This window comes from Amia ocellicauda, chromosome 4 (assembly GCF_036373705.1).
Source record: "Amia ocellicauda isolate fAmiCal2 chromosome 4, fAmiCal2.hap1, whole genome shotgun sequence".
In the NCBI taxonomy this organism is placed as follows: Eukaryota; Metazoa; Chordata; class Actinopteri; order Amiiformes; family Amiidae; genus Amia; species Amia ocellicauda.
The window spans coordinates 32,959,094-32,983,873 of record NC_089853.1 but is presented as its reverse complement, the minus strand read 5'-3'; the positions used below and the strand labels follow the sequence as shown (position 1 = coordinate 32,983,873).

The 24,780-nt window shown below is 38.1% G+C and overlaps 1 protein-coding gene across 1 annotated transcript in view; it reads right to left on the bottom strand.

Annotated features, from left to right (window-relative positions):
• The window catches only part of LOC136748303 (NT-3 growth factor receptor-like), a 383,972-nt gene that overhangs the window by 46,440 nt on the left and 312,752 nt on the right, over nucleotides 1-24,780 (bottom strand). Inside the window, exons 13-16 of the mRNA XM_066701924.1 lie at nucleotides 24,142-24,272; nucleotides 23,502-23,558; nucleotides 10,746-10,918; nucleotides 2,067-2,310 (exon numbers count right to left, since the gene is read on the bottom strand). Of these exons, the coding sequence (XP_066558021.1) occupies nucleotides 2,067-2,310; nucleotides 10,746-10,918; nucleotides 23,502-23,558; nucleotides 24,142-24,272 (605 nt within the window). The remainder of the gene's footprint in view (nucleotides 1-2,066; nucleotides 2,311-10,745; nucleotides 10,919-23,501; nucleotides 23,559-24,141; nucleotides 24,273-24,780) is intronic.

The following is a 24,780-nucleotide window of genomic DNA, read 5'->3' as shown; positions in this document are numbered from 1 at the left end:
ATTTTGGATGTTTTCCAATATTTTCCCACTCATCTCTCAGCTTGTGTTTTCACGTGTCACTTTTTTACTTGCTCTGCATTTAAGTAATGTGTTGCTGAAAATGTAAAAACACCAATTCTCTTTACATAGCAAAGCATACAAGGAGCCATTTGGAGAAAAACTCCATCAGATATTTGCAAAGTCAAAACCAAACTTATATATATTAAATGTGCAATTTACCTAATTTCATATTTGTTTATTGTACAGTTATATATTAACTGATGCATCAATATTTTATTTTTCTAAATAAAGAACATTTTATAATTTAACGTAAGTTCCTAAAAAAACTTTTTAGTTTTATAACTAAAACCACTGTTCTAATAACAACTCAAATAATGAAACTTTCAATACAACTGAAAATATGCATGAATCCTATCTTCATAACATTGCAATAGTCAATAGCTACATTCACATGGTGGTACGTATGTATGACAATAAAGGTGATTATGGTTGGTAAACAATCTAAATAGGTTTGGTTTATGTTAGAATAAAAATAAATTAAATATAAATAAATGAACAACAAAGCTAAGGTCCAAATTAGTAATTGTTAAACTAATACTGTATTAACCAAAACACTCTGAAATCCAAACCAAAAAGAAGTTATGACAGCAGAGGTAGTGTCATTACTTTTAACCAGTAAGCAAACAAAGCCAATCAGAAACAATACAAAATACCCAAAATATGTGTGTAATATGTAAATATGTATTCATCCTCCCCTTCCTTTGCCCCAGGAATGACCCGTTGAAAAAAAAAAAAAAAAAAACATCAGTACAAAAGGCCTGCTTCTTATTCACATTTGTGCTTTGACCATATTTATCTGCCACTAAAATATGCATTTTTAATGCATACCATTAACTGTAAACTTCATACTGGATGTGATGTATCAATTCCCCAATATGTAATCAAAGCTCAGGAAATGTATGAAGAGATGAACCATATTGATTAAAAGGTGCACTGCTAATATACATTATATATATATATATATATATATATATATATATATATATATATATATATATAATACGAGAAATGAGAAGTGGATGAAAAATATGATGTTTCTCACATGAAAATTGATTTTTAAAAATAAGCAAAACACTGCAATTACAACAGTATAAATATCTACAAACGTCCTCTTGTAGCTTCCCTTCCAATTTGCGGTTTAACTCTAATAGCACATATTATAAATACTGTACAAACGTATTATTGTTTTAAGCTAAAATCATGGGGGTTTAGTATGTAACGTTCATATGTTTTCATAAAAAGAAATTCATAGCTTTGTTTATAATTGAATTACATTTACAATAATAAAAACAATGAAGCATCACGAAGCTAAACTGTGTACTGAATAATTATTTTATTATTTAGTTTAAAGCAGAAATAAAAATAAAAATATCCTTTCACTTCTTGTATAAAATAATTGTCTTGATGTTTCCTGCAGTATGCAGTTAGCTTCAGTTTGTATTCCCATAATCATTGCAATGTAATTGCATTGACTCCTACCATTTTAGCAAGTGATGCAGAGCCATACTTTAAATAAAGAAAATTCCATTGGTGTCAGTATCATTAGACTATAATAGCTATATATGTATTTGAGAAAAATCATATATATATATATAAGGAACAGTGCTATCCTGGACAAATCTTCTACAGGTTAGATGACTGAACAGTATTATCAAGCAAAAATGTAATATTTTAAAATTAATATCAAAGGTTAAAACGCAGTTGTAAATGTGTGAAATTGCTGTGTATTGAAATAATTTAAACCTTGTTAAAACTACCTTCAATAAAATAATAAAATGTTAATGCTCGACAATATACAGTGTTTCAGTCCTGTTTTGTGCTCTTTATTACTGTTAAAATACTGTAAATCAAGCAATATACTACAGCCCACCTTAAAGATATCACTCAACGTTTTCAGCAACAAATGCTCAAATTGTACTGTCAAATATATATATTTGTATATATATATATATATATATAGGTTAAAAACAAATAGCCAACGATGCACACGGAAGTAAGCGACTCACCCGGTAGTAGTCAGTGCTGTAGATGTCTCTGGACATTCCAAAGTCACCGATCTTCACCAGCAGACTGTTCCCAACCAGGCAATTCCGTGTGGCCAGGTCTCGGTGAACAAAGTGCTGGGATGCCAGATACACCATGCCTGAGGCAATCTGCGTGGCAATGTGCAGCATCTGTGACAGACCCAGCTCCCCTTTGGCCTGACGAGGCTGGCCATCAACCAGGATCATGGCATCAGGTCCGTGTGCTCTGAGAGTCAAGAACAAATAGAGTAAATCTGACGAGGACCAAGTGGTCTAAATAGTCATAGTGTCATAGTGTTCTAGTTTAACAAGGGCTACCTTAGAGTTCAGATACCTTCATTTATTGTATTTATTTCTAAAGTTTACATCTTGCCAAGAAAAACTGACAAGTTGGACATTTTGGAGGATAAATGACAGACAGTCAGAGAATTGAATATTTTTAATTATATTGATAAGAAAATGTTCTTCAGTGAGTTTCTCTGCCCACAGAACTGCCCATACTACAATACAGAAAAAATCACTTTGGTAAATCTTACCAGGTAATTTCTGAGGGAAAAAACAACAAGTACAGTGATCTCCGATAGTTAAATCAACATATACAAATATCAACCTGGCTTCACTGGAATACACCTCTGGTTCCTATCCTTCTCATTTTCAGTCTCTCATGAATTACCATTCTGTTTTGCTGGTTGATTTGCTGGTATACAATTCAGTTCCTTTTACTATTACTCTGTTGAAGACAGTTCCCCTATTGGTTCTGGTCTTTAGTCAATTGATTTCTTCTCTCAAGCCCACCTTTCCAATACCAGTAGTTTTGTTTTGTTTATTGAGTTGTACAAGATGGTTTGTTTAAGTGTCCTGATCAGATCCATTGTGTACTCTTGGTTTTGTCTTTAATATACTCTGCATGAGATTAAATCAATGTACCGCATTTGTAAGAAATAATACAAAACAAAATACTATTGGTGTAGTCTAAAGCAGCATGAGATATTCTACATATAAGGAAAGGGGGGAAATGATAAAAACAAGTTAAAATAGTCCAAGGACAAATTTGTTGCTTGGTGCCCATTTTCCTGATAAGCTTTTGCTGCTGTATTCTGTACCATGGAGAAAGCATATGCATAGAGAATACAGAATGCAGAAGTATAGTACAGCTGCAGAAAGCACAGTAAAGATCAGATAAATAAATGACAAACATGGTGAGATTAATCAATGTCTGTCTTCAAAATACAAGGAAAATGTTAAATATTAGAAAAAACCCCGTACATATATTATGGTAGACTATAAAGATGTTATTTTTGTGATTTATAGAGGTAGAGAGTGTACACCATGGCCAATATGTCAAACAAATAGTAAAATATTGAATCTAAAAGGGTGGTAATGTAATAAGAATTTGCTTTCCTATTGTATGGGTAACATCATTTTTTTCCCATCATTTTTGACCTATGCAATTTACCCACATGTTGAAAAAAAGGTTTCTTGCATTTTTGAGGACTGATCTTTTCCCTACCAATAAAGGAACAGGCGTTCTATAATTAAATATCATCCAAAAAATTATCGGTTGCGAATGTAACCCTGGTTATCTGAAAAAGGAAGCACTGCCCAAGGGGGAGGGGTTTCTGCGCACTTCCGTAGGAACCCGATCGAAAACGTCACTCTATCAAAGCTGCCATTGGCCCCTGCGCACATCACTCAGAACAGGTCCCTTCCCACTTCCTGTTCCATAAAATGTGACATCAGCGCAGGTCCGTCCCCTTTTGCCAGGAGCTAGGACTCCTGCGCCACCTTGCAACCCTTTGGCAGTGCTTCCTTTTTCAGGTAAACATGGTTGCATTTGCAACCTATCGTTATCTTTCAAGTCAGAAGCACTGCCCAAGGGGGAGGGGTTACTGTATAACAAAAGAAGGGAGGTGGCAGCAAGCTGATAGGGGAGCCTGCCCAGGGGTGGCCACTAGGAGCGAGGACCACAGTCATATGCTACCAGGAACTGTCTGCAATCAGCATATACAAAGCTGGGCTACAGAGGTAAACTCTTACACCCTCCGCTTACAATAGCAAGGCCGGCTGCTCTACTAGTGCAGCTAGGAACGAGACTGTATATCTACTTGCACAATATATGGTGCAGCAATCAAGCAACTTGTACGCCCTCCGTGCATTAACATGGCAGTGAACCCCTGATCCTTCAGGAGTGGGGCCACAGACCCACTGAATAACACACAGCTGGCTAGTCAACTGAGTAGCCACAGCTGGACATAACAGTATATACTGCATTGTAGCAGGAACATTCACACTGCCTCCGCGCAGCACAGGAAAAATAATCACATTCACTGAATGGTACACAGCGGCCAAATCCATTGTGCTATCATAACAACTATACAGATCGTGGGGTGCAGGAAGCTGATCATGCACCACCATGTAACACGGGAGCAATTATCACCTATTAGTACAGCTAATGCAGGACAACAGCAGGCTCTACCATGACAATCAAACCATAAAAAAGGCGGTGTGCAGGAAAACCGTTCATGCACTCTCCGCATAACATGGAAGCATTGGCCACTTGCTCCATTAGCCCAGCTAGGAGTGAGGCCACACCAGCTCTACAATGTCGTACAAATGAACTATATACACCACAGGGCACAGGAACCAACTCTTGCGCCACCCGCGGAACACAGGAGCAGTTGACGCCTGCTGATTAGACCAGCTGACGCAGGGCAACATTAGCTCTACTGTGCTGACAAATGAACTATGTACACAGCGGAATACGAGAGCCCGCTCAAGTGCTTACCATTGAGGACAGCAGCAACGGTCTCTTGCTTTATGGCACACAGCCAGAGCGGGCGACAGACCTGCTGACCAAGGAACTATATACACAGCAAGGCAGCGAGAACAACTTGAGCACCATCAGCTGGGAACAGCGGCAGTGAGCTCCATTCTACACAAGCTAGAATGGAGCCACAGTCCTGCTGTTTGCACATGTTATATATATATAGCGGGGTACAAGCCAGACACGTGCACCACCACAAGACAATGCAATAATGAACTAACTATATACAGGGTGGCCTCATAAGGCAATGTACCTGTAGGCCGCATGACAGACCCTGGGAACACATCGACAGGCTGTCAGCAAGTCTAGGAGCAGTTCGCATGGGTGCTTGACTGTAAGACATAGTCTGTTGGATAGGAAAGACATGGTTCAAATAGCTCTATCAGAATGCGCTTAACAGGGGCAGACTGGGAGAAGAAATCAGGAGCCAGAGCCCGTAGGCTACTGGGGCTGGACTGCAGCCAACAACAGATTCCCAAAGGAAGGGACCGGTCCCGTCACATCCAACCTGCAGCCACACAAATGTCTGCCAAGGGGGCGCCTTGAAAAAGGGCCCATGATGTGGCAACACCTCGAGTCCAGTGGGCCACCAGGTGTTTAGACACTAGGGTCCCGGTGGACTTGTAGGCCATGGTAATAGTGTCCACAATCCAATGCAAGAGGCGCTGCTTTGAAAGCGCCTGGCCCTGTGTCCACGCTGCATAAGACACAAACAGTTGGTCTGAGTGCCGAATGTCCTTAGTGCGTTCCAAATAGCACTTGAGGGCCCGCACAGGGCAGAGCAGGTGAGGCCGACTCTCTTGCTCCGAAGAGAAGGGAGGAGGATGAAAAGCCATCAACTCAATAGGCCTGTTGACATGGGATAGAGACAGCACTTTTGTGAGGAATGCTGGTTTAGGCTGTAGCGTGACCCTGGAGCCATCTCCCGCAAAACGGACACACATTGGGTGTACGGACAGGGCGTGTAACTCGCTCACGCATTTTGCAGTGGTGATTGTCAGCAAAAATGAAGTCCTGAGTGACACTAGCTTCAGCTCAGCTGAGTTCAGTGGCTCAAATGGGGCTTGGGAAAGTGTGTCCAGCACTACATCAAGGTGCCATGCGGGCAGTGAAGGGGTGCAAGGAGGCCACAGCCGTCCAGCTCCCTTCAGAAACTGCGCAACCAGGAAATGAGACCCAGGAGGCTCGCCATCAATCCGGACATGACATGCAGAGATGGCCACTAGATAAACTTTGAGCGTAGACGGGGACTTACCCTGGTCCGACAGCTCTTGTAAAAATTGTAATATGACCCCAATGGGACAATTAATTGGGTCTTGACCGCCGTCTTGGCACCAGGTGCTAAACATCCACCAGCGGTAGGAATACTGTGACCTCGTAGAGGGAGTTCTCGCCGACTGAATAGTTGCTACAACCGTGTCTGACAGACCCCAGGATTTCAAGCGATCCTGCGCAGGGCCACCGAACCCCTACCGTAACTCGCCGGAGTGGGAGATCGCCAGATGCAGCGGCAATTGTGGTGGCACTTGGTAGGAGGCTGGGGCTCCATAGCGGAGCTCATCACCAAGCGCACATGTGCGTGACCAGGGAAATGTGCACCGGGGGCGCCGGTCAGTGTTTGCACCAGGGGGCACACAACAAATGAAACGCAGCCGTGACAAGTGGAGCACCTAGCAGGCTCGCCGCTGTAAGTGCATCTCCACTCGGCAACGTTTATGGACACGGGGGCGCTGCAACACCAACCAGACACAACATTTTTGTTGCCGGACTGAACACTGTATATTCCAAACACCAGGTGCAGGACAAGTGCCACATAGGCCCGTAGAAACCCCTCCCCCTTGGGCAGTGCTTCCGACTTTCCGACTTTCCGACAGTGGTTACTCATTCTGCATTCTTATCATGCTATTTCTAAGCCACATACATCCTTTTTAGTACCATATATAATTACATGTTTAACAGTTTTAAAGGAACAAGCTATTTTCCTTTTTTTCAGGCGACTATAGCTGATGTGAAAATGCTACTGCACTTTCCCTTTCCCTCAGCACTGGAGTAAATTCCAAAATTCTTATCCAAAAATTGTTATTTTTTATCATGTAAAACTACATTGATGAGGATTGATGAATTACTTAAAGCATTAAAACAATTATATAAAGCTTTCCAAATGGGAGTTTTATCTACTTATCAAAAAACACTTGTTCTTTACTTTGATTTTCTTGGTCTTTTTGTCAGTTATATTCAGTCAGCAAGCCATTGATATATGTATACCTGTTTCAGGTATCTTGCAATCCAATCCCTTTAACTTGGACTTCAGTGCATCCTGACGGCAACAGCAGTGTCCTCTTATGCTGGACATTCTTGTGCCTAAACTAGTATGAGGTAGGTACGGCAAAGGTGAAGTCCAAATCCTATTATTGAGCACCTAATCAGCGGGCATCAGCAGCAGCCGTGCCGTGACAGACAGCAGCCTGTCACACCCCCCTCCTCCAGAAATTTGCTTTAGTATACATTTTTTAAGGGAACTAAAACATATCATGCTGCTACTGTAAGCTGTGTCATGCAGTGGGTTGCTGGCAATGCCCAAATCATGGTTGTGTTTGAATTAGTGAATGTATACTAATGGTCCCACAGTACTGCAGCATAGGAATGTCTTCATTATGTCTGTGCGATAGCTGTGTAAATCAAAGATTGTCTGAGGGGAAAGTACCTTTTTCTGTGGCATGCCAAGTTTGTCTTCTATGAATGGACTCTCAAATTGCATTTAATTTAATGGTGTTGATTTTCAAATCCAAAGCCATTGTCTACTGTTACTAAGAGCTACTTAGTACACTTTATATAGACTACATTGAAGCAATTAAAATATATTACAAATTGAGGATAAAAACATATTCTTATCTACCATTTTCCACTGATTCTGGAAGTTTTCAGGTTTAACCCGAATGCCGAAATAAGCATTCTTGAGGTATACATCTGGCTAAATCGGCTAAAATATTAAAATCAGAATCCTTAGTATTATTATTGTAACACTGAGAATAAAAGAGTAATTAAAAAAGCAATTTTTTAACAGCTAGCCTAATTCAGTTAACGTTTACTGCTTTCATGTCTGTGTAGGTCAAGGGGTATAAAGCAAGGAGTTGCAACAATGGGTGTCAAGGGGGTGGTAAGATAAAAAAAAGACCAGCGCGGCATCCAGAAAAAAGGTTGTTGCATCCCCAAAAAAACAGCAGTGGCATCTCTGAGAAAACGTCTCCCAGAATAAAAGTTTGTGCTTAAAATTATGTAGACAGTGTCATCTTTGTTTGTTGTCGATCAAATCCATGAGAAGAACATAAGAAAGTTTACAAACGAGAGGAGGGATTAAACTCATTGTGCTCATTTGGTGTCCATTAATAACTAAATGGTAAGTGATCCAAGGATCCTAACCAGTCTATTTTTAAATGTTCCCAAATTTTCAGCTTCAACCACATCGCTGGGGAGTTTGTTCCAGATTGTTACTGCGTGAAGAAGTGTCTCCTGTTTTCCATCTTGAATGCCTTGAAGCCCAATTTCAATTTATGTCCCCAGGTCCGTGAGTCCCTGCTGATCTGGAAAAGCTCCTCTGGTTTGATATGGTCGATACCTTTCATGATTTTGAAGACTTGAAACAAGTCCCCACAGTCTTCTCTGTTCCAGGGTGAAAAGGTTCAGTTCCCTCAGTCTCTCAGTAGGACATTCCCTTCAGACCTGGAATAAGTCTGGTTGCTCTCCTCTGAACTGCCTCTAGAGCAGCGATATCTTTCTTGAAGTGTGGAGCCCAGAACTGTACACAGTATCCAGATGAGCTCTAACTAGTGCATTGTACAGTCTGAACATTACTGCCCTTGTTCTCAATTCTACACTTTTGACAATATACCCTAACATTGTGTTTGCCTTTTTTATTACTTCCCCACATTGTTTGGATGGGGAGAGTGAAGAGTCCACGTAGACTCCTAGGTCTGCCCCTCCCATAGTGTAATTATAGTGGACATTTTTGTTACCTGCACGTAATACCACATTGAATTTCATCTGCCAGGTGTCAAGTCCCTTTGAATAACCTGTGCCACCTATTATAGTATCATCTGCAAATTTGACAAGTTTGCTAACTATCCCAAAGTCCAGATCATTAATATAGATTATGAACAGCAAAGGCCCTAGTACTGATCCCTGTGGAACTCCACTAACAACCTCACTCCAGTTAGAAGCAACACCTCTAATCAACACCCCCTGTTTCCTATACATCAACCAGTTCATAATCCATCTACTTACATTACCCTGAATGCCTACAGCTTCCAATTTGAGGATCAGTCTTTGGTGTGGAACCTTATCAAAAGCTTTTTGAAAATCTAAGTATATCATATCATATGCTTTCACATGATCTACAGCTGCAGTTGCATGTTCAAAAAAATTGAATACATTAGTAAAACATAATCTGCCTCGTCTAAAACCATGTTGACTATCTCTTAGAATATGGTTTTCATTAAGATGCTCCTCTATTTTCTGTCTAATAATTTTTTCCTACATTTTACAAGTAATGCAGGTGAGACTGATTGGTCTGTAATTTCCTGGATCAGTTTCGTCCCCTTTCTTGTGGATTGGTATGACATTCGCGTCTTCCAGTCAGTTGGCACATCCCCTGTTCTAAGTGTCTTTTTAGAATATTTGAGTTAGCGGCCTATAAATAATTTCCCTCATTTCTTTAAGTACTGTTGGAAATATACCATCTGGCCCAGGTGATTTGTTTGTTTTTAATTCTGCTAGTCCCTTTAGTACCTCTGGTTGTTACTGGTTGTTAACCTGTGGCATGTCATCCATTTTTTCTTTTGTAAAAACCTCTGTGAAATACCCATTTAGAATTTTTGCCACATCTTGTTCGTTTTCCAACATACTTTTATTTTTGCCCTTTAGCTGTTTCACTTCCTCCTTTATTAACCTCTTGCTGTTGTAGTATTGAAAAAAGCTGTTTGCATTAGTTTTAGCTCCAAGAGCTATGTTTCTTTCCATTTCCCTCTTTGCTTTCCTGATCGCTATCTTAGGATCTCTTTGCAGCTCAACATATTCTATGTATTTTGTTTAATCTCTATCAATGTTGTATAGCACATACAAAAGGTTATTTCTTTTGATATTTTTTGTATACCTCTACTAAACAATTTTGGCCAATTTGTTTTGGTCCTCAATTTGCTAAGCTTTGGTGCAAATTCCTCCTGAGCCTCAAGTAGTATATGAGAAGGTGAATTCACTTGTAATTAAGTGTTATTATTTGGGTAAACTCAGTCTACAATGTCAAAATAACAAACCTATTTGTTGCCAATTTGCCATACAATACTTTTTATCCACTTCAACACTTCCTGGTCCTATAAATAATGAACCCGGTATTGTGTACATAATTTCTGGCACAACCTTGTACTTCTGGCAGATGTTTTCTCGTGGATGTCGCTGCTGTTTTCAGAAAAAGGCTGGCACATTATTTATAAATAAAATATTTGTATATGCTTTGTGCTCCTACATCTTGAGCTGAAAGCCAGTACTTTAAATAGCTGGTGGAAGTGTTTACTTTTCTTCAGTTTGCGCAGTACAGGTCCTTATATCTTATTCATGATCAGCTATAAAAAATATTGTTTTGTCAGTTTCTCATTCATATTGATTTTTAAATTGTATTAAAGTTCATGCTGTAATTACATCATTAGCTTGGCTTCTGCTGTGCTTTACCCATTTGCTTCCAATTCCTTTGCTTGCTTCGCTTATGTGCCCTTTAGAGGAACTATGAGATTCCAATGGACAAAAATAGACTGATCTAGTGAAAATGACAGCCTCACTTCCATTACCTGAGGAACTTATTGAGGTCTCCGTGCTTCATGTACTCAAACACCATGATGAGGGGATCTCCATCCACACACACCCCATAGAACTTGACAATGTGCTCATGCTGCAGGTTGGTCAGCAACTCTGCTTCCCTCTGGAAGTCTTTCCTTGCTGCAAGAGTTGGGTCCTTCAGTGTCTGAAAGGCAAAGAGATTTATTATTTTCATTCTCACTTCCAGTGGACCTCTTCTGAAAAAGAAAAATAACAAGAACTGTTGCATACAAACAAAGACGTGCATGTATTAACCAAAAAAATAAAAATAAGAAAGTGACGTAGATTATGGCACACTAAACAGATACTATTAAATACTGAAAAAAACTAACACAATTTTGGGGTGCATATCTGTCTTAAAAACTATTATAACTATTATAATTATAACTATTATGCTACACTGCACTTTTGGTGTTCTCAGATACACTCATGTATGGCAGAGTGTGACAAACAGCAATATGACATGGTCTCTGATGGAAAAGAGCAAGTAGTCCTAGATTCCAGATTTTCTATAATTTATCAGTACCCTCTTTAAAACAGTGCTTGATATGAAAACTGCAAAAAAAAAAGAAAATCTGATGGAACGTCATCATGAGCTTCACATCAGTAGAGAATCTCTATATTTAAACATAAATTGTTATTATGATGATATTAGAGCTTCCACGCATCCTTATATTTAATGATAGTGTCAATATTGATGTTATCATGTTTAAATAAATATTGTTGCATGTTTTTTTCATAGTTTTACCTTTTTCGTGCACTATAATAAAGTGAGACTGACTGTAATTCAGGTGTTAAAATCTTTCTCTTCTGGGAATGTCTCCTAATAATAGTTCCAAGTGCTTTGCAACATCTGAAGCTGTAACATTTAACATATGTTTACTGTATGTGTATGTGGAGCTATACAACCCCCAACCACTGATTCTGCATTGCTAATGGCTGTGTGCTTTACTTTTCCTAGCAATACCTTGGATATCAAACATTTATATATATATACACTCACCTAAAGGATTATTAGGAACACCATACTAATACTGTGTTTGACCCCCTTTCGCCTTCAGAACTGCCTTAATTCTACGTGGCATTGATTCAACAAGGTGCTGAAAGCATTCTTTAGAAATGTTGGCCCATATTGATAGGATAGCATCTTGCAGTTGATGGAGATTTGTGGGATGCACATCCAGGGCACGAAGCTCCCGTTCCACCACATCCCAAAGATGCTCTATTGGGTTGAGATCTGGTGACTGTGGGGGCCAGTTTAGTACAGTGAACTCATTGTCATGTTCAAGAAACCAATTTGAAATGATTCGACCTTTGTGACATGGTGCATTATCCTGCTGGAAGTAGCCATCAGAGGATGGGTACATGGTGGTCATAAAGGGATGGACATGGTCAGAAACAATGCTCAGGTAGGCCGTGGCATTTAAACGATGCCCAATTGGCACTAAGGGGCCTAAAGTGTGCCAAGAAAACATCCCCCACACCATTACACCACCACCAGCAGCCTGCACAGTGGTAACAAGGCATGATGGATCCATGTTCTCATTCTGTTTACGCCAAATTCTGACTCTACCATCTGAATGTCTCAACAGAAATCGAGACTCATCAGACCAGGCAACATTTTTCCAGTCTTCAACTGTCCAATTTTGGTGAGCTTGTGCAAATTGTAGCCTCTTTTTCCTATTTGTAGTGGAGATGAGTGGTACCCGGTGGGGTCTTCTGCTGTTGTAGCCCATCCGCCTCAAGGCTGTACGTGTTGTGGCTTCACAAATGCTTTGCTGCATACCTCGGTTGTAACGAGTGGTTATTTCAGTCAAAGTTGCTCTTCTATCAGCTTGAATCAGTCGGCCCATTCTCCTCTGACCTCTAGCATCAACAAGGCATTTTCGCCCACAGGACTGCCGCATACTGGATGTTTTTCCCTTTTCACACCATTCTTTGTAAACCCTAGAAATGGTTGTGCGTGAAAATCCCAGTAACTGAGCAGATTGTGAAATACTCAGACCGGCCCGTCTGGCACCAACAACAACAAAAAGTCATACACCATTGCAAGACTGAGCACAGCAACAAGACACAAGGTAGTTATACTGCATCAGCAAGGTCTCTCCCAGGCAGAAATTTCAAGGCAGACAGGGGTTTCCAGATGTGCTGTCCAAGCTCTTTTGAAGAAGCACAAAGAAACAGGCAACGTTGAGGACTGTAGACGCAGTGGTCGGCCAAGGAATCTTACTGCAGCAGATGAGACACATCATGCTTACTTCCCTTCGCAATCGGAAGATGTCCAGCAGTGCCATCAGCTCAGAATTGGCAGAAAAAAATGGGACCCTGTTACACCCATCTACTGTCCAGAGAAGTCTGGTCAGAAGTGGCCTTCATGAAGACAAAAAGCCATATCTCCCATGTGGTAACAAGGTCAAGTGATTCATACTATGCACGAAAACACAGGAACTGGGGTGCAGAAAAATTGCAGCAGGTGCTCTGGACTAATGAGTCAAAATCTGAAATATCTGGCTGTAGTAGAAGGCAGTTTGTTCTCCGAAGGGCTGAGAAGTACAGGTAGATACTTATCCATCATGCAATACCATCAGGGAGGCATCTGATTGGCCCCAAATGTATTCTGCAGCATGACAACGACCCCAAACATACAGCAAAAGTCATTAAGAAGTATCTTCAGCATAAAGAAGAACAAAGAGTCCTGGAAGTGATGGTATGGCCCCCACAGAGCCCTGATCTCAACATCATTGAGTCTGTCTGGGATTACATGAAGAGAGAGAAGCAACTGAGGCTGCCTAAATCCACAGAAGAACTGTGGTTAGTTCTCCATGTTTTGGCCAACCTACCTGCCGAGTTCCTTCAAAAACTGTGTGCAAGTGTACCTAGAAGAATTGATGCTGTTTTGAAGGCAAAGGGTGGTCACACCAAATATGGATTTTATGTAGATTTTTCTTCTGTTCACTCACTTTGCATTTTGTTAATTGATAAATTACTTTACAACATTTTACAACATTATCACACACCTGCCTAAAATATTCACTACTGTTCAAAAGTTTGGGGTCACTTAGAAATTTCCTTGTTTTCCATGAAAACATACATGAAATTAGTTTGAATAGGAAATATAGCAAAATGAATAGGAAATATGATTTTTAATTGAAATAACCGTGTCCTTCAGACTTTGCTTTCGTCAAAGAATCCTCCATTTCCAGCAATTACAGCCTTGCAGACCTTTGGCATTCTAGTTGTCAATTTGTTGAGGTAATCTGAAGAGATTTCACCCCATGCTTCCTGAAGCACCTCCCACAAGTTGGACTGACTTGATGGGCACTTCTTACATACCATACAATCAAGCTGCTCACACAACAGCTCAATAAGGTTGAGATCCGGTGTGCTGGCCACTCTATTATAGACAGAATTCCAGCTGACTGCTTCTTCCCTAAATAGTTCTTGCATAGTTTGGAGCTGTGCTTTGGGTCATTGTCCTGTTGTAGGAGGACTCCCACTCCTCTTTCTATTCTGGTTAAAGCCAGTTTGTGCCTTCATTTCTCAGAACTAGAATAGACTGATGAGTTTCAGAATTAAGTTCTTTGTTTCTGGCCATTTTGAGCCTGTAATTGAACCCACAATTGCTGATGCTCCTGATACTCAACTAGATACTCCTGATGCTGATGCTCCTGATACTCAACTAGAACGCCAGTTTTATTGCTTCTTTAATCAGCACAACAGTTTTCAGCTGTGCTAACATAATTGCAAAAGGGTTTTCTAACGATCAATTAGCCTTTTAAAATTATAAACTTGGATTAGCAAACACAACGTGCCATTGGAACACAGGACTGATGGTTGCTGATAATGGGCCTCTGTACGCCTATGTAGATATTCCATTACAAATCAGCCATTTCCAGCTACGACAGTCATTTACAACATTATATATATATATATATATATATATATATATATATATATATATATATAATTTCAGCTAATAAATAATACAAAGCTGGGAATGTTCCTTAGCAGGATTAATCCAGGGTGAGGTCTAGGAATTGAGACATGAAAGGAGGCTATAATGATACTTTCTACTTCCACAAATGGATATCATCCAAATAATTTAATGAGCCCTGAATTCAAAAGTTCTTAAAAAATAAATATAAATTGATCATCAGACGGAAATTTGTCTGATTACTATAATGGTCCTTATCTTCTAATCTTCTGGCTTCATTGCTGTCTTAATTTAAGGTGAGTGGCACAGCATTTGTACATTTTGCCATGATATGACTACACTTAACCTAGGGTTTATTGAAGAAGAGCAGAGGCAACCACTGTAGGATGTGCCTGCTGCTTTGTGAGAAATGCTTTCTCCAATTACTTTATAATTGAGTTTTAGCAACACATGGTACAATTTTATATTAATTAGAAATCCCTAGCTGACTCTCTATCACGAGTGGAGGGATATTTAGATGGATGGTGGCTACACTGCACAGATGGCAAAGCATCCATCCCTATCTGGGATGGCCTATTACTCCCATGCTGTTGTTTGCTATCCTCAGAACCCACCTGTACAGAATATCAAGCACCCATAACAGCAAATAATCCGCTTTATGCTTCCAACTACAGACTACACTATGGGTCTATGGGATACACTTTCCTGGTTAAATAGAATTAGAACAGAATATAACTGGTTAAAACATTAACTCCATACCCTTTTTTCCTATAAGAGTGGTCACACTCTTAGGTACAAGGTTCTAGACATATTTATTTGATGATAATAACCTAATAAGGTTGTTCGCAAGCAGCACATAAAGTGTCACTCACAGTTTCATGAAAGAAAATTACCCTTGCATAATTTTTTTCCTATTACATTTAAGCACTGTCAGTTGGTTAACCCTGCTTTTTTTCATAGATTGATGTTGTTCTGTAAAACTTTGCCAAGAAAAAGGTACTTCAACATCTACAGAATCGGTAACAACTGACAAATATCTTTTAGCGTTACATATTAAATGGAGTAATAATTCTTCAGGCTTAATCCAAAATTCATTCAAAGTCATTCTACTGCCATTTTCTTTTACATATGATAGATATTTGTCCATTTCTGATTTATGGTCAGCATCAAATCCTGGAATAGAATATAATGGGAGGGCTTCCAGATCCAAAAAACACATTTGTTTTGTGTCGTATATCCTTACTGCCATCGGAGAGTTATGAGCTGGTGAATATAATGCAGTTTCTTTTTGCATTGATCTGAGTTGTAATAATTATTCAGTTTTTCAGAAATGTCATGGAAGATTTTTACATCTTTTGCTATTGCTCAGTATGTATTTATTAATTTTGCAAACTTCATTATATATTTGATGGATGCTCTCTTCACAGCTTTCAAGCCACTGAATCAGTTCCACCAGTCCCATAGGCTGCAGTCAGGGAGCTTGAGATGTTAAACTTTGCACATCTTTAAGCAGTTTCTGGATGTCCTTTGACATGACAGTGTTTGGTGAAATGTGCATTTCCTTTTTCACGAAAGCTGCATAAAAAGGGATGTATGTGGAATGATATTCAGCAGCAGAATTCCAATTGTGTTATATTGTGTTATATGGCTCAGATGGCAACTTTATGGATACATTACAGCCTTCTTGTTGGGTTGCTTCTCTCAGTTGGTCTTTAAAATATAATTTTCTGCTTGGACAATGTTTAAACATGTTTTTAATGGTTGCAACCAGATTGTCTGCTTTCGGAAAATTATTTGCCCAGATATTGCTGGCAAGGCTATTATGTGGGAATTACAAGTCAAATGTACTGATTTTGGCTGTAAACCTCAAAATGTAATTGCATGTCCTGATCATATAACTGGTATTATGATTTCAGTATTTTATATAAATTGAATCTTTTTGAATTTTGAATCTTTTCTTGACACATTTGTACTAGTAAATTATTAATTTACACATTTTAACAAATAATATTGAATAAGACGTGTTAGTAATAAAGGGATGCATGACTGAATACATTTCCGTAGCTGTTGCTGCTTAATCAACGCACCAAAGTGCATTCATGGAATAACTAATTGAGATGAATAAAGGAATCGGGAAATTATTGTAAGTGGCTTAATTTATCAGACTACATGACCACCTTGCGCTGGGAGGAATGAAGAGGAATGAAGGAATGAAGTGCAGCTGAAGAAATCTTACAAACACTGAGGTTTACTGCCAAAGTATTGCATGGTGTATGGCTTAATGGTCACAGGAAAAGTTACTCACAAGGCCAGTCACTTAAAGGCAAAGTGAGGTGTGGATCAAATATTTGCTAATATTAACACTTATCACTTATTTTAATTTTCACGATTAAGATCACATAATGTGTATTTGTTTTCTTGCATTCTGGAGCTTATATTTAAAGACAGAATACATATTTACATGTACGATACTTGAAGATTACTGGCTCTATGTCCCAATCATCTGGCATCACTCTACTTTCCCATCTTTCATTGCTTTGTATTCCTCCATCCTCCTCAAACACTGCATTTTCAACAAAGTCACTAGCTGTTCTACACTGTGGAATGGGGGGTTCTGATGCCTTGACCACATGGCCAGATCATTGTTCCCTAAGCCAAGTGAATTTAAGCCAAATCTAAATACATTATTACACTCCATCCATCAAAATCTCATAAGAGTTGGCCAAAGCACCTGAATATTAAATTACAGACGTTGCTGTCGAGAACAGTTACTATTGATTCCCCAGAAATATTTTTTGTGACACATGGAGCTGCTCAGCTGGGGGAGGACCCTCCTCTACAAATCCAAACAAACAACTAGCATGATTTTACATTGAAGAATGATATCTAAAGAATTACACCAAAATCTCATATTTCTCAATAATTTAAAAGAGATTATTATTGTTAAAAGTGCACCGATAACTAAAAGTTGGTGACAAATATTTGTATAAATATTTTTTGTAACTTTTTTCTTCTTCAACAAAAACAAAATCTTGCAAAACCTAAAAGTATGTATTTGTGGAATTTCTGTACCTGGGTATATGCACATGTAATAACAACTATATATATCAATCATAGTGTTCAGTAAACATAAAACTTTGATGTGTTGGTCCCACCCATAGAACTAGTTTATTTTGAATGTGTTTCTTATTTGAAGTTTAAGTAGCATTGTCCATATGGCTTCATATCACTGACTGAGAGCGAAAGTTAATGGATTTCATCTTCAGTCCCTTTTAATGCCTTGCTGCATGAATTTCTCCCCATCAGTAGAGGACATGGCATTGATGCACTGCACAGAATAAATAGCTTTGAGTGTACAGCGGGAGACAAAGATTGAACCAGGTATTAGAGTAATATCAGCAGCAGACATGATCCGACTGAGCCACCTAGCCCACACAAACTCAACTATAATGCAAATAAATCTATTTCATGAAACAAATGTTCAATGTACTGCCATTATTCTCTATCAAAGGAACCATGATCTGACAACACTTTTCGATATGAAAGATGCTGTGCAGAAAAAAAAGGTCTTGAGATCACAACACAAATGTTACAGGCTACCATTCCATGGAAACACTCCTTATTAAAGAATAATGGTTGCACATCAACCACGTGATGAAAGTGCACCATAGCAAATTTTTCATGCGAGATTTTTGATAGACTGCTCAAATCTGTTTTCCCACAGTCCTTCTACTCCCGTTATAAGACATGCCAGAAATTGTTTTTCTCATCTTCAACATGGAGACTCACTGTTATTCCCTTGTTAATTTAATTTTTATTCATGATTATTTATTTAATACTTATTTGATATCACTATTACCTTAAACAGAATAAATAATTATCACAATGGGGTATCAAGTCAGGACATCAAATCATATTATTTTTCATTGATGCTACAGCTTTCATGCATGCGTTAAGTGATAATTCTGCCCATAATCGATGTAGTGAACGCCAAAGAGCAAATATATATAATTTTAAACTAAATAAATCAATAAATACAACTGATGGTAAGGCACAGTAAGAAAACAGTTTAGGAAAGTACAAGTAGAGCAGCTATAGAATCTGGAAAGCTGAACATTGAAAGTCAAAACTTGAAATATGGTACATATGATGTGCATATGGTACTTCCTAGAATAAACTATACAGAAACTTTAATATTATTATAATTAATAATAACAATAATAATAAAAAAGTAATTGTATGAGAACCATTACAATTATCTTGTTCCATGCGGAACCACAAGAAAAGAAAATTGATTTAAGATTAGCCATAAAACTGTGGATACTAGATTTTCAATTAACTGCTGTATTTTATTTCCATACTTTACACAATTAAGATCATGTTTGATCTCATGTTTAGACAGGACTGTGTTTCTCTCTTCTTCATCTTTATTTCCTTCAGATTACAATATTAGGTCACTTGGTTTTCTCATTGTATATTAATTGAGCTTGTAATTATACAATTGTTTTATTAAGAACATCTGAAAATGATATAAACTGCTTAACCCCAATCTTGTAGTTGGCAAATATGGCATCAAATGGGGTATTTTTCAGTTTGCATTGCATTAGGAAGCACAGCTTATCATTTATGGTTAAAATTACCAGAAGTATCATAGGAAACTTTTACCTTTTGATCTCTATTGCAGACAGAGCAGATGTTTAGATTACAATACCTTGTTAACATTCCACGAACTTCAGTAGAAATTATGATGATGATAATCTAGAATTTATATTTTCATAAAGGGCTGTATAATAAAAATGGTTGCATCTGCATTCAAGAGGTCCTTTAATGTTTTGGTACTTTCAGAAAGAGTTCTAGGGAGGGAGGTAGAGACAGAAAAGAAACAATTCAATTCTCAATTACAGCTTGTGATGTAACTGCTTTCATTGCTAGATAGGCAATCAATAACCTTCAGCTACTTTTCACTCAATGTTTTGGAGAGGGAGCAGGTTTTTTTGTTGTTGTTGTTGTTTTTGTTGTCACTTTTATAAACCCATACTTGACCATATTTATATTTTTAGTATAGAATTTAGGTATAGATTGGAGGTATCCCTCCTTTTATTCATTCTCTGTATCTCTTCTTGTATATTTATGTATTTAAATTCTCTAAATTATTATTATTATTATTAACTAAAGTATTTTAACACACACAATTCAGAACCCATCACAGAAAATAGTGTAGGTTTTTCTGATGTTGAAGGCAATGTTCCCAATAGCAGAATGAAATAAATGATTGGCATAAACAGGGGCAAACATTGACATTGACTGCAGACCAAAATGCAGTTTAAACTGTGCCCAGATGCTCTGAGACTGCCTGGCTATGGGATTGTGTCTATATTGAGTGATTGAAAGAGACAGGGAAGAACATAAAACTGAATAATTGGCACTGCTGCCTGGTTCTCTTCCTACCATTCGGACCACACCTATGTGAGGTGAGGTGGAATGGCTCACCCACTTTCTTGATAGGTGGACCCCAAGGATTTGTCATGTTCTCTCTCTACATCTCTCTCTGGGCCCCCCATCACATCCTATAGCTTTGAATACATTTTTTCTATGCAGATGGTGCTCAGATCTTTTCTTGCTTTTACATCCCCTCTCTTATCTCTACTTGTCTACTCCTGGATGGGCTCACATAATCTCATACTAAGCCTTTTTAAATCTGACCTCCTTTTCATCCCCTCTCCCTCTGCCACATTTCTTTGATCTCTCTATTTCCATTCTTCTACTATGCTCTCTCTTCAGCTAAGAATCATGGAGTACCCCTAGACCCCTGCCTTACTCAACACATCTCCACTGTAACACGCACTAACCATTTATGTTTGAGCAACATATGACAAATCTGACTATTTCTCACCAACTACTCCACACTGCCACCCTTCCTCACCAGCTCATCCAGGACTCTGCTGCTCGCCTGGTGTTCTCCCTTCCTTCATTTTACAATGCTGTACAGCTGCTCTGCACTCACCACTGGCTCCCAATCAAATCGTATTGATCAGAATGCGCCCAGCTACCTGCAGACCAATCTGCTCTATCTGCAAACTGTTGGTATCCATCCTTTGTAGCCCTACCTCTAGAGCCTGCTCCTTTTCCACACTCACCCCTGCATGGTGGAACAACTGCACGGTGTGAAATGTATGTATTTTGTAACAGCTGTTAAAAGGCCAAGAAATTGCTACTACTACTACGAATTGTCTTTTATCTCTTTTATTGTCAAAGGTGGGAGAACTGTTGTGTGTGTATCTTCTTAGATGCAACAATCAGTCTCCTGCAGATGCAATATTCCCAACTAGTATACTGTATATTGGCTACTTGAAAGGAACTAAAATAAAAAATATATAAAATAACCAACCAGCTAAGGAAATTAAAACTCCTAAAATCAACCTAAACATCACATTTAAAAAAAAACAAAAAAAAAACACTGGGGATACAGACACTTAATACATTTTTAAGACACAAGATCAGGGAACAAAAGAGGCTATAGCTTAATGGAACTAACTTAATTCATCTATTGTATAAATTGCCAATTACTTAATTATATTTGCAGCAAACTGAGAATATATACAGGGTTCCATAACTACATGTTGCAAGCATGACATAATAAGTGATGTTTATCAAATAATTAAATGTTAAACTAAAGAGATGTGACCAATCATTTGTATTTCAGCCAATTAATATCTTCAGCTTAAAAATAATGCCCACAATACACTGAATAGTCAAAGTGGAAAGGGTGCTGACAAAAGGAATTTGTATGATTCTAAAGAGGAAACTGTCTTTGAACTTAAAGAGGAAACTCACCATGCAATTTGTGTTGCAAAAATGAATGTATGGACATGAAACCTGGATCCCAAAGAATATTATATATATATATATATATACACACACACACACACACACAACCTAAACACATGAAAAATGTATGCTCGAAATAACAAGAAAAGACAGCAGAAAAAAAGAATAGGTCAGAGAAGAGTATGTAGTATGTGACTAAATTGCAAGAGTGAAGAGACTGAAATTACAGTGGACTGGATGTAGCAACCAGAATGGATTGTCATTGGACCAAGGAAATAATGCACTGGATCCAAAGAAAAATAAAAAAGGCAACATTTCATCATGACATTAGTAAGGAAAAGCTGGATTAAAAACAAAGATTGTGGAAGAGTTTTGAGGAGTTCTGCATCCAGTAGTAGATCAAATAATGCTGAACATAATGATGTGGACATACAGTACATCTTTTACAGACGCATACAGTTAAGTCACCTCTTAATTAAATGAATGATGTAACTAGATACAACAGTATAGAAGTTGCAGCAACATTTACAGCAACAGCAACAATAATAATAAATGAAAAAATATCAATACTGGACCACAGGGGCCACAATCATACACACAGATTATGTGTTTTGCAGAAGATCCATATGAAAACAATGACATAGTTCAGTAACTTAAGGGTGCTTTAGGATGAAATTTAGGACTAGCCATGGCCTCTCTAGATCCAGGCCACTAACTGCTTATTAACAGACAAATACATAATATATACAGCTCTGGAAAAAAATTAAGAGACCACTGCAATTTTTTCTTAAATCAGCATCTCTACATGGATGGCAGCCATTCCATTCCATTCATATTTTTATTTGGAATTTGGGAGAAATGTTGTCATTAGTTTATAGAATAAAACAAAAATGTAAATTTTACCCAAAAACATACCTATAAATAGTAAAACCAGGGAACTGATAATTTTGCAGTGGTCTCTTATTTTATTCCAGAGCTGTATATGTATATATATTAATAGAAAATGGGAAACTGATGAAAGCTAATGAGACATAAATGGGGGAAGAAATAAAGTGTTAGTAAAAGAAGAGTAAATAAAAACAATAATAAGGGAAAACAATAGTATTAATAATAGTTCAATTAAATAGAACCTACTGTTAATTGAAGGTATGTTATCCAAATGACAGAACATTTCAGCTTCTGTAGATCAATTGATGATGAATTCAGCCTTCTAATGTCAATACAATCTAAACTTGACCTCTTAATTTCTTCAAAGGTGGAACAGTGATGGATTAAATTAGTTCTGAGATTCAGCAAGATTTTTATTTTTATTTTTTGACCTCTGAATGTGATTTGCTATTTTGGCTTATATTTTATTGTACTCCATGCATAGTATTAGAATGTGGAAGATATTTTCTTGACCTTTAGAGTAACTGAAAGTGTCCTACTTAGAATGCACCCAAAAAAAAAAACTATGGGAGTTGTCTTGCACATCTTATCATGTGATATCAAATCAACCCCAGGTTGCAAAAAAGGGATGTATAAAAAGAAGGGAAAAAAAAGGTAAAGTGGATTGCCTGCTCTGGATTTGCTCAGGAAAATCAGGAGTGTCTTCTGTCTAGAATCCAGACAGATTGATGTGGAAATAAATAACATACACCAGCTTTTCTAAAATAAAGGGTAAATTAAGATTTAAAGGTTAAAAGTGGAAACACATGCAATACCAACACTGACAACTACTTAGTTTGAATGTTGTTCAATTGTCAACATTCTTATAATAAAAATAAAATTAAAATTAAAGCAGGATTGTCTTAGGCGTCACTGGATTCCAAAAATATTTCATTTTAGGGACAGCTAACATGCATTTGAGACACACTGAGTGATCTCAACTTGAAAACATAAAGGCAGTTATTCCTTACTGCCTGTACTCAAGGACAGGGGTCTACATAGACCACAGCTGTAGCTTAGGGAAATCATTAATAACTACCTTAAAATCGTTGGGTCCCATCTGAATTACAGGCACATTGTAGGCAGATCCAGGCACCTGAAAAAGTGGGCAGTGTGTGGTATTATCTTGTTAGATTTGACAGGCTGTAGGTATGGGACCCACAGAACTTTGGGGAAAAACCCAAATGAGGTCTGCCAGATTAACACAGGGTTAGAGTCTGGGGCTGTGATTAAAAAAAATAAAAATAAATGGAAGAGGTGTTTCTGCAAGATTGAACTGGTACAACAACACAACACAAATCTGGCCTTTTATCAATTAATTGTATGAGAATGTGCTGATGTGTTTAAATGCTGTTTGTTTGATGTGGTGAACAGCAGCTGTGCCCTTAATTCTGCATATTATGTGCTGGGGCCAGGTTATGATTTAAAATTCTTGTCATTTTTCTTCTTCCCTATGACCTCTTCTCAGTTAATATGAGTTATGCGATCAGTCTTTAACGAAGTCCCCAGGACGAAATCCTCACTCCTTGTAGGAAATCCATTCATGCATCTCATTACTGGCGTCATGTGATGTAAGGTATCAAATTGATTCTGTTTGACAATCAGTAAAAGGCTGACCTGTGTCTAAGGGTTTCTGTAATTAGAAACCAGTTTGTTTAAACTGATGGATCATCTCTTACCTTCACTGCTACAAGCATCTTGTCCTTAGTGGGGCTGAGATTATAACACTCAGCCAGGAAGACCTTCCCAAAGGCTCCCTCTCCCAGCTCTCTCTTCAGAACAATGTCTCTGCGCTTTATGTGTTGCACATCTGGAACAGAGAGACAGAGGATTGTTAATGTGAAATAAAAAAATATAAATAGTTTGCCGAAAACAAGACTTACGATGGCTTGAAAGTTTCCCTGTTTCAGGTCAGTGATAACAACAACTGGAAATGACATATCTCCACATGAAGCAGTGTGGAAAAACATACAGGGGCAATTTGTATCAATTTAATATATATTTTTAACTTAATGGACAACTATTACAGTTTAAAAAAAAAAAGGTTTATATGTCCTTGTTTGCTGGAAAGAGTGTTTAAGTAAAGCAGCTGTGATATTTATGTTCAATTATACTATATTAAGGACTTGCTTATGAGTTTAACCCCCACCATATAATTGCAGCTGTCAACCAGCTCAAGGAGTGTGGGTTTGGAATGTCATTTGATAGTCTTGGAGAGCAAAACAGAGAGGAAAAAACCCACAAGAACAAGAGATTTGTCTTTCCTGCGGCAATTCAGGAGTCAGGTTATCAGATCAACCGAGCGTTAACATTACATG